Source organism: Solanum stenotomum, chromosome 10, assembly GCF_019186545.1.
Source record: "Solanum stenotomum isolate F172 chromosome 10, ASM1918654v1, whole genome shotgun sequence".
In the NCBI taxonomy this organism is placed as follows: domain Eukaryota; kingdom Viridiplantae; phylum Streptophyta; class Magnoliopsida; order Solanales; family Solanaceae; genus Solanum; species Solanum stenotomum.
Window position 1 is genome coordinate 8,511,222 of NC_064291.1, and position 10,889 is coordinate 8,522,110.

At 37.9% G+C, this 10,889-nt stretch overlaps 1 protein-coding gene across 1 annotated transcript in view; it reads right to left on the bottom strand.

The window, feature by feature from the left end:
* LOC125878202 (protein GET4-like) overlaps window positions 1-10,508 on the bottom strand; it is a 16,076-nt gene extending 5,568 nt beyond the window's left edge. Inside the window, exons 1-5 of the mRNA XM_049559400.1 lie at window positions 10,378-10,508; window positions 10,175-10,254; window positions 9,989-10,067; window positions 8,929-9,010; window positions 5,885-6,047 (exon numbers count right to left, since the gene is read on the bottom strand). Of these exons, the coding sequence (XP_049415357.1) occupies window positions 5,885-6,047; window positions 8,929-9,010; window positions 9,989-10,067; window positions 10,175-10,254; window positions 10,378-10,503 (530 nt within the window). The 5' untranslated portion in view covers window positions 10,504-10,508. The remainder of the gene's footprint in view (window positions 1-5,884; window positions 6,048-8,928; window positions 9,011-9,988; window positions 10,068-10,174; window positions 10,255-10,377) is intronic.
* Between the last annotated feature and the right edge of the window lie 381 nt (window positions 10,509-10,889).

A 10,889-nucleotide genomic window follows, 5' to 3' on the forward strand; every position in this document is an offset into this window, starting at 1 on the left:
TGAATGCACTTTGAACTCTCCTCTATTGTTGCCTTTCCACCAAATCATATCCTCATATGCCTTAAGTCCAGTAAAGTGTCCAACCAAGTTGAGGAATTCTGCCAACCTCATCACTTCCCAGTCATTTGGTTCTCTCCTGAAGATGAAATTCCACCCTTGTGGTGTCCATAGTTCTGCAGTAGTTCTTTGTTGGAACATTGCTAGATTGTAAATATCAGGGAAAAGAGTTTCCAGGTTACCTTTCTCATGCCATTCATCCTTCCAAAATTTGATCTTGTTCCCATTCCCCACTTTCATCTTGAATTTGGGTTTAACTTCCTCCCATAATGCTCTTATGGATCTCCATAAACTGGTCCCATAAGGTGTGGTCACAATCTTAGTCATCCAACTATCTTCATTCTCATATTTGGCACCTATCACTCTTCTCCAAAGTGTTTGGTTTTCATTTGAGTATTTCCACAACCACTTCATTAAGAGTGCTTTGCCATGTAGCTCCATATTCTTTATTCCTAGACCACCATTCTTCTTCCCAGTTGTCACTGCATTCCATTTAACTAGATGAAAGTCTCTATTCTCTTTGTTTCCTTGCCACAAGAACTTCCTTCTTATGTTGTCTAGTCTTATAGTGATTCCTGGTGGGATGGGAAATAGAGACAACACGTAAGTTGGGAGAGCATCCAGGACTGAGTTAATGAGGGTCAGTCTTCCCCCACTTGACAAGTACTGAGTTTTCCATCTGGCCAGCTTCTTCTCACACTTCTCTATCACACCATTCCAAATTTCTAAGGACTTGGATTTTGCTCCCAATGGCATACCCAAATATGTTGTAGGTAGAGTACCTACTTCAACCCCTAGAATTGAAGCTAACAAATCTGTTGTTGCCCTCATTGATAGTATACGTAGAACTTTTTATCCAGTTAATGTGCAACCCGGATACCCCTTCAAACAGCACCAGGATCACCCTTAAGTATTTCAGTTGGTCTTCCTCAGCTCCACAAAAAATCAGTGTATCATCTGCATACTGAAGATGTGTCACTTCCAAGCTTTCTGTATTTTCTCTAGCCACATCAAAACCTTTTACCCATCCTCTCATATTTGCTGTCTTGAGCATATTATTCAGCCCCTCCATAGTAATTAAGAATAAGAAAGGGGACAATGGATCACCCTGCCTGAGTCCTCTTTGAGTTTGAAAAAACCCTGCAGGGGACCCATTAATCAGAACAGAGAAGCTAACTGTAGAAATGCAGAAGCTAATCCAGTTCAACCATTTTTGTCCAAATCCCATCATCTCTAAAATCTTCAGAAGGTACTTCCAATTCACATGATCATATGCTTTTTCTATGTCAGCTTGCATAGAATGCCAGGTTTCTTCTGCTTAATCCTGGAATCTACAGCTTCATTAGCAATCAACACTGCATCCATTATTTGTCTCCCTTTTTATAAAAGCCATTTGCTGTGTGTCCACCAGTCTATCTATCACAGCTTTCAACCTTTCTGTGAGAACTTTGGAGAGTATTTTGTAAATGCTCCCTATGAGGCTAATTGGTTTGTAATCCCTTAACTCGTTGGCTCCTTTTTTCTTTGGAATGAGTGCAATGAAAGTAGCATTGAAACTCTTCTCGAAGACTTCTTGCTCATAAAAGTTTTGAAATGTGTCCACGATGTCTTTCTTCAGTACATCCCAACACTTGATGAAGAAACCCATTGTGTACCCATCTGGACCAGGAGCCTTATCGGCTGCACATAACTTTAGGCAATTTAAAACTTCATTCTCCTCAAATCTGCCTTGCAAGGACATTTTCTCCTCTTCAGTCAACATTGGACATTCAGCATTATTATAAGAAGGTCTCCATTGATGTGTCTCTCTATACAGGTTCTTATAATATGCTATTATCTCCCCTTCAATTCTTCTTTTCTCTTGAGTAACCTCTCCTTGTATCATGAGTTGATCTATATTGTTATATCTCCTGTGAGCATTTGCCATTTTGTGGAAGAATTTGGTGTTCTTGTCTCCCTCCTTCAACCATAGTACTCTTGATTTCTGTCTCTATGAAACTTCCTCTTTCTTGACTAGCTCTTCATACTCAAGTAAGACTGCAGCCTTTTTTGTCATTTCCTCCACAGTGAGAGTTCTTTTTACCCTTTCTGTATCTAATTCTGCTAACTGCTCTAACAATCTCCTTCTTTGACTGCCCAGATTTCCACCCTCCTCTTGTTTCCATTCCTTTAGCTTAAGTTTCAGTGCTTTAAGTTTGCATGCCAAAACATAATCAGGTCTTCCTGTGTAGCTGAAGGAGCTCTACCACTCTCTAACTCTATCCACAAATCCTTCTGACTGCAGCCACCAATTTTCAAACTTGAAGTAGCTTTTATTCCTCTCCCAGCAACCAGTAATCAAAGCTATTGGTATATGATCTGAGCCCAGCCTTTGAAGAGGAATCTGTTTCAAATTGTTGAAGGTATCATCCCATTCTTTAGAAATCATGATTCTATCAATTCTGGAGGCTGCCTCCTGTAGGTCTCCATTAAACCATGTGTATGCAGCATCTTCTAATTGCATGTCAACTAATTCCATGTCCTCTATGAAATCAGAAAGCTCTCTCATTCCCTTAGTTCTTCTGCTGCAGTTCTTCTTCTCAGATATGTACCTAGATACATTGAAGTCCCCACACATTGCCCAGGGTCCCTCCATCAGGCCCCTTACTGAGCTCAATTCTTCCCATACAAGTCTCCTTTCCTTGTAACAGTTAGGAGCAAACACTCCAGATATATGGCAGCTAAAATTCTGGGTTTGTGATTCAAATTTACAAGTAATGGTGTAAGAACCAATTTCCAAGACCTCCCCCATCCATGCCCTCGCATCCCACATCAGTAAGATACCTCCTCTTGTTCCACTAGCTTCTAGACAGGCATATCTAATCCACCTGCCTCCCCAAATCTGCTTTACCATCTCTGAGATGTCCCCTTCAATTTTTGTTTCTTGGAGACGAACTATATCTGCTCTCCATCCAGACAACAAACTAAGTACGACCCTTCTCTTCTCCCTATCGTTTAATCCCCTAACATTCCATGATATTAGCTTAAACTTCATCATGTGTTGAAGATTGTGTTCCTCCCCTTATTCCTACTCCCAGAACTTTTAAATTTTACATCAAAGGCTACAAGACTTTTAAGCTCTTGTGCACCCTTGATCTTGAGTTTCTTAACTTCTGTATCCTGCTCCATTCTCCTGACTTGTCCTCTTCATGCTCTTGGAAATCGATCCCAAAGATTTTCCCTAGATTTATCAAGTTCTATTGTACCTATGCTGAATTCGCTTTATCTATATCTTGAGCCATTTGTTGTTGTTGCACCATAATTGGTACAGGTTCCTCCACCTCCCAATTAACTATTTTTGTGTTTGAGCTCTGTATTGCTAGCCCAGTCTCCCCTGACTTTGTAATTTTTCTATCATCTCCCCTATCTATGGAGTTAGGTTCTTCCTCTCCCGGTATCATCAAATCTCCCCTGATTTCTTCCTCCAGCAGCTCTGTCACGATTCATGTTCTGCTTTGCTTCGCCTGAATTGGACACGTGCAAGGCTGTTATGTCACCAGCCAATATATGGTCCTTCTGGGTTTCTGTGCAGCCGAGCTTTGTCCCTTGTAAATCATTAAAAATGACATGTGCTGCAAAATCAGGGCCATTGGGCCATTTAGAATTGGTATTCTTCTTGGGCTTTCCTGATGGGCCCAGTTCAGCCCTCTCATTTAAAAAACTCACATGCCTCTCACGTGCTCCATTCCCAATTGTCTTTCCAGCTGTCGAAGTACACCCACGTGCTTCGACGTACTAAAATCCCTAAAAGGATGGGATTTTGGTACTATGTCGCAGATGTTTACGCCATCAGACCTCTGGATAAATCTATTCCCTGGGCACAGGACCTCATCTTCCCCGGCGACTATGCCTCCACTTTTCGACCTTATTTCGAATCTGGGTTGCTTTCTGCCCAAACTGGAAAAAAATATGTAATTCCATCACAAGCGACAGAGACCTCTCTCGGAAGGTTTCTCCCGTTGTTTTTCACCAGAATCCTTGCCCACTTCAGGTGGTTTTTTAGCTCAGTTTCTTCTTCTGTCTCAATCCAACCTCTACACAGATCCCCAATTTCTTGGAAGACCTTCCTAGACCACAAATGCAATGGAATCCCCAGTACTCTAATCCAAGTTTCACGCACAGTTGAGGGGCTAGGAGTGCACCCTGTTGTTGGGCTCCACCAATCTAGATGAAATATGCTACTCTTCCACCTCCATTGGCCTTGGATGATCAATTCTACCATGTATCTATTGGGGAATTCGAAAAGGAACATTTCGCTGTTCAATTCATATATGTTGACTCCAAAGACCTTTTTCCAGTTTGTGGAGGACCAGCTCCTGATATCCGCCAGAGCTGGTTTCTCCTTCTTGCCTGCAATGCAATATCCTATAAGGCATCTCTTGAGGAGATCTTCCTCCTGAATATTCACTGGCTTAGTAATCAGAATGCTTCCTTTCTTGGTGTTTATCTCGGCTCCTCTTAAATTACTGCTCCCCCATTTACTCTGTTGGACAGCCTCAGCATAAGAGTATTCATCCTCCGTCACCCTTGAGAAAGAATGTTCCTTCTCTCTTTGCTGACATTTAATGAATCTCTCAATCTTTAATGCAATATCCACCTACCCTGCATTTAATGCAAGTTCTGGTATGATTAATCCCGACCTTCCACCACTATTTAAGGTTATCAAGCTCATAAATTTCCCATATTCATTTTGCTTCTTAGTACAAAAAAGCTCTCCCTCTCTTTCTGCTAGTTTCCATCTTCTCGTCTCCTTTTTGTGCTCCTTTGAAGCCTCTCTCAGGCAGAAACATATCCATTCCATAGCTTTCTTGCTCATAACTAACCTCGTCATCATCTTTCTGCTTCTTTCAACCCATTCATACCATTCAGACTTGCTCGAGTTCCATCTAGTGATGTCGAATGACTTAAACCCAGCATTAAAATAATTTCTATTCTCTTCCATCCTAGGCTAAAGTGTGTAGCAATTATCACAGTGGGTGATAATTGTTGGCTTAGAAAGAAAAGGCTAAGATTCCGGTGGTTGCTGCTGGAAAAATGGTCTTCTACTGCCCTAGAAAGTAGGACAGAGAAAGTGCATTGGTATTCATGCCTGGGAGTCTTTTTCAACTTGATCCAGCACTGACAGTGGCACAGTTTATACTAACCCTTGACAGAAATTTCTACCAGAAAAGATTGCAAGATGAGGTAATGTTAACTGTTTCACACGATATAACAAAGAGGTGAAAAGAGTACTTGAAGATGTCTTGCAGGAAGATTGCACAGCAGTGTGGATCCTCCAGAAACGACTGCAGGATGGACAGTGGGACTTTGAAAGTGAAGGTTTGGATTCCAGGGAACACATTGATACTTCTCCGATTTCCATAAAAAATGAAAACCAAATAAGTTTTGAGGAGAGCTAAGGAAGGTGAGGCCTTTCTTTTGCTAAATCCATGGTCTATCCAAATAGGCTGCATAGATTAGATTTTGAAGAAAAGTATGGAAGGGTCTAAATGAAGATTACCCAACCAATTGTGTAAAAAGTTAAGCGCTGCTTCTGGAGATCTAAGTACATTTGCTGAGTTCGTTATTTCTTCTTCTATCAATTATCCAAAAAGTATGGTACCCGTTCACTAAAAGCCAATTCCCTTTAAAATTAAAAGCAAACTCGATAGCTAATCCTCAGTGGTATAATATAAAATGTTCAACAAATACATAATTCAAACAACAAAAATGATATGTTTTTTAAGAATTTACAAATGAAACAAACATAGAGAATATGTGCAAGGACGAGAGAGGGAGAGCATCTAACTTGATAGAAGCTTTTAAGAAAGAAGAGCAGCATTCTACTCGGGTTTTGGCTGCTGCAATGGCTTCTGAAAGTTTTTGCATATCATCATCATCGTCATCTGTGAGGTCCAAATTTTGTGGCACCAACGGTCGAGGAAATTTCTCATAGATTTTCCTGACATGGTCTAAGGAGAATTGCATTATGATCAAGCAAGAACTGGAACTAATTATTAAGCATCAATACATGAAAAAAAGTAGAGCAGCAAAGTAGCCATTACCCGTTATGATATAGCAATATGAAGTCACATCAGGATTTAATTCATGCTGGTTAACTTACAGAATATTTTGTCTCTCTTTCCTAGTTATTTGAAGAACTCATATACAGAAGAATACGTATAGATCCCTTAAATTTAATGAAATATTATACCTTTGAAGTGACTGTTTTATTATCTTTCGGTAAATAAAATGCAATCAGTAGTTCCTTCTTTAAAACTGGTAACAATTTGTTTTAAAGCCAGTAGTTAGGTAATACTGAAAAACCATATTTACAAACAAAAAAAAAGAAGAGAAAACAAAATATTAAACTGAGATGGCAATCCTAGACAAATTCCAAACTCTAGGACTGTTTCAGTATCTTCATATTAAGCCTTTGTACACCAGAAACAAAATAACAATATACAGTTAAGCTTGCTCTTCTACACATTGCTGCCACTATCTTCAGCATATCCTTAATGCTGAGCAATACAATGTACCAATTTCAAAAAAAAAACATCTGGCATTTCTTTCTCTCCAGATGGTCCACCAAATATATGCTAGGATAATCCTCCCTCTATCTCTGTTTCTTGCACCAATTCCAACTACCTCTTAGCTAAAAAGAATGTCAACAATCTTACTAGGCATTGTCCATGAGATGCCTCCAAGACTAATAAAAATCTTCCACAGCTGGTCAGTGACAATGCAGCGCAGAAAAAAAATGACTAACTGTCTCAGCATCACTTCCACATAAATAACATCTTGAACATAGGGATATTCCCCTCTTTGATAGATTGTCATGGGCTAGCACAGCCTCATTAGCTATAAGCCAAGTGAAATAGGCCACTTTTTGAGGCACTCTAACTTTCCAAATGTGCTTCAAGCACATGCAGTGATCTGTGTCTTAGCTTAATTTAAAATCTTGTACCCCTCCCTCACCTTGTAAATACCTTTGCTATGTCCATTCCACCATAAACAGTCCACTCAATTTTGTGGCCCTAGAAAAGATTCCAGATACTTGTAAAAGTCAATGAACCTTGGAATCTCCCATCGTTCAGAAGTCTTCTGAGCTATGTTGTTCAGACCCCCCAAAAATGTTGTCACACCCGGATCGGATCCTCCAAAGATGCACTACTTTTGGAGGATTCGACATGCTTGGCATTTTTGAAGAGTCAAAGCAACATGGAGGACCAAATCCCATTCACCTACTGTCTTGTGTTAAATGTTGGGCTAGGGCAAATAAATCAGGGAATAAATCTTGTAAGCTGGCAGAACCCATCCACTTGTATGTCCAAAACAGTGTCTTGTTGCCACTGTGAACCTTGACAGTAGAATGACTTTTTAGGAAAGGCCACTAGGACCTAATAGTTCTCCATAGGCTTACACCGTAAGGAGTAGTAACTTCTTTAAAAATCCAACTATCCAGCTGTTTGGTTGTTTTGATAATACTACAGAGAGTTTGGAGCTCCTGAAAATATCTCCACAGCCATTTCACCTTAAGAACTTCACTTTGATTCCTAAGGTTTTTGATACCTAGTCCACCTTGACTTCTAGTTTTTTTTTTAATCTTGTATTTTAATAAGATTTTTTCATTTACTAAGTGGAAGCTTCTTTTCTCCTTATTACTTCTCCAAAGAAAGATCTCCTGATTTTGTCTATCCTCCATCTAGCAACATGAGTATAGCATCTACGGCAGAATTTATCAAGATAATATATCTCTGGTTATAAATATTGTGATCTCCATCTGGACAGCTTCTCAATTTCTCCAAAAAATCTCGTTGGTTCTTGATTTGCTCCAAAGGCATGCCAAGATAACTGATTGCAAGGTACCACTACTCCAGCCAAAATCTGGCACAACTGCTCCATATTGGATGTCAAATTAATTGGGAATAAATGGCTCTTACTCCAATTAATGTGAAGACTAGAGAAACTTTCAAAATATATCAATATTATTCTCACAATTAGAGTATCATCAGCATACTAGAGATGAGTATTCTCAAGTCTGTTTTCTCAAATTCTGGGAACTTTCAAACCCTAGATCCTCCTAATCTTAAGCATATTGTTAAGTCCCTCCATGGCTATAATAAATAAGAAAAGGGATAAAGGTTCCCTTTGTCTTATCCCTCTATGTGTACTAAAAAAAAACTTCTGATGCCCAATTAATAAGGATGGAAAATTTCACAGTTCAGATGCAAAACCAATTGATCCACTTCTCCACAAATTCCATCTGTCTCACCATTCCGAGGATGAAATGTCAGTTGACATGATCATACGTTTTCTCGATATCAACTTTACCAAAAATGCCATGCTTTCTTTGTCAGATTCCAGAATTAATTGCTTCATTAGTTGTCAACACAATATCCATTATTTGTCTGCCTCTAATAGTGTTTTGTCGAGCATGAAGCGAGAAAAGCGACAAATCTTGATAATTCAATATCTTACCACATTAAAGGCTAGTCATGCGGTATTTTTCAGAAGTTCTAGGGGATTAATATTTAATACAAGTTGACCATTATCAGATACAGTTTTTATTTTCTTTAAGGAGGGTACTATCAGATTGATAGACTCTTTTCTTGATATAACAAATTACTAGGACTCCTTTCTTACTAAGTGCAAATTAAGTCAAGAAACAGACACGTGAACTAGAAAGAGTTGGAGTGATTCGAACTAATGATAAAGTAGGATAATTAACAGAACAAAACAAGAATAAAGAAATGACTAACTGATAGTTCATGAACAAACTCAGCTTGATAAGTTATAAATGTATAGAATAGGAAAATTTACCAGAACGTAAAAACATAAGAGCAGACTTACCAAGAGTTTCTTCATTATAAGAAACTTTTCCTTTTACAAGAGTTTCAACAAACAACAAAGCAAGCTCTGACCCACAGGTAACCTGCAAATTGTCAAGATCGTCTTTTATCGATACAGAAATAAAACATGTCCTTTTTTAGTCTCGCAACAAGAATAATCTCAAATTGCTTTGAGTTTCAAGTATATTTAAGTGCCATTACCAACTCCATCGAGTCTAAAATTTTTCATGGACATAAGTTTGACCATGACGTCATCCAGATTAGATAGTAGACTTTTGTTGCAAGTGATAACTTTATCTGCTGAATTGTCCACAATACGTATAAGTAATCTTCCCACTGGGAATGCTAGGAAATGAAAAATGTACACCCCTAGACCCTCCTCAAATCCAAATTTATACGCACTCCTTTAATTTTAGAACATCCCAAAAATGTTTCGCACGATTTAGTTCTATACAACTTTCACGATAAAAGTATATTAAGGTGTTCAATCTATAATGCTTTCTGTATCAAGCTAACTTTTCAACCATCACTCTAATATTTTCTTCTAGTGTCAACAACACACCCACTGTAATCCCACAAGTGGGGTCTGTCGAGGCCTAAGGATAAAAGTGTACATTGTATACAGATCTTACCCTACCTTGTAAAGATGGAGAGGTTGTTTCCTATATAACATCGGCTTAAATTAAAGCATTTCCAAGCAATTTGAAAAAGGGAATACAAAAATGAGAACAATAACAACAACGAAATAATGTGAAACATAGAGCAATACACAATATACAGAGGAAAGAACAATAACGACAACAAAATAATACGATAACCAAAACACAAAAAAACACAGGCCATAACCAAAATCAAAAAACAAGAAACTATGAGAATAATGCTAACACCACTAGTAAGAAAGAAGATCCAAGTACGACCACCAAGACTATCCTGCAGGAACGCTCAACCACCAGCTAAACTTCTACCCTAATTCGTAACCTTCAATTAACATCTTAAACTCTATGGATCCAATCAAATACATTCACATAAAATTGAAGGATACAAGTGTAATCGATCATAACCTGTCCATTCTCCAATTGTAAGCAAGCACCACACTTAAGAATATCCAAAGCTTCAGAGTACCTCTCAGCAGACACATATCTGAAATCATATCAAATATACAAAAAAAACTGAATCAAGATTACCCCTTTTAGACTTGATGTCAAATTATCAACAAAAAAAAAGAGAGGGGTTTTTAAAGATTGTACCTAGCACTTATAGACTTAAACATCTGTTGAGCTGCATAGTAATTTCCCTGTTTTACAACCTTTTCCAACTTCTCAATATTCTGCAAATCATAAATCAAGTAAATCAAATATCCCTATACAAGAAAATTGGCATAGATTTTATACTGAGGGGTTAATTCAGATTTAGTAGTTCCAAAAAAAAAAAATTATGCATCTTGGGGCACCTCTTGAGCTGGAGGCAGTGTCGCACGTTTGGCTCTCTCTCGAGACATCCTTGCGATGAAAAAGTAGAGAGGAGGTTGCAGAATCAGAGGTTTTAATAAGGTCTGAGAAATACTGGAATATTGCATATATATGTATAATATATGCATATAATAAAAAATAAAATTTGCTCTATAAATTTGATTATAGTTGAAATTTTGATCTTTTGATGATATGAATAGAAATAATTTAATTACTTCAAATACCATATTTATAAATTGTGTAAATATAAAAATTTTGTTATGTAAACTTGATAAACAATTTTCCTTTTTAAAAAATATATAATGAAGTTCTTATTTTTTAGAAATTATAATGTTTTTAACTAGGGAAAAGGATTAAAAATACCTCTCAATTTATTTATTAGTTAACTTTATCTTTTCTTATAGGGAAAACCTAAACATATCCTGAAAAGTCAGATACACGCTTAAACTATCATGGTGACTTATTACACACCTTAACTACTCAAAAGTAATTT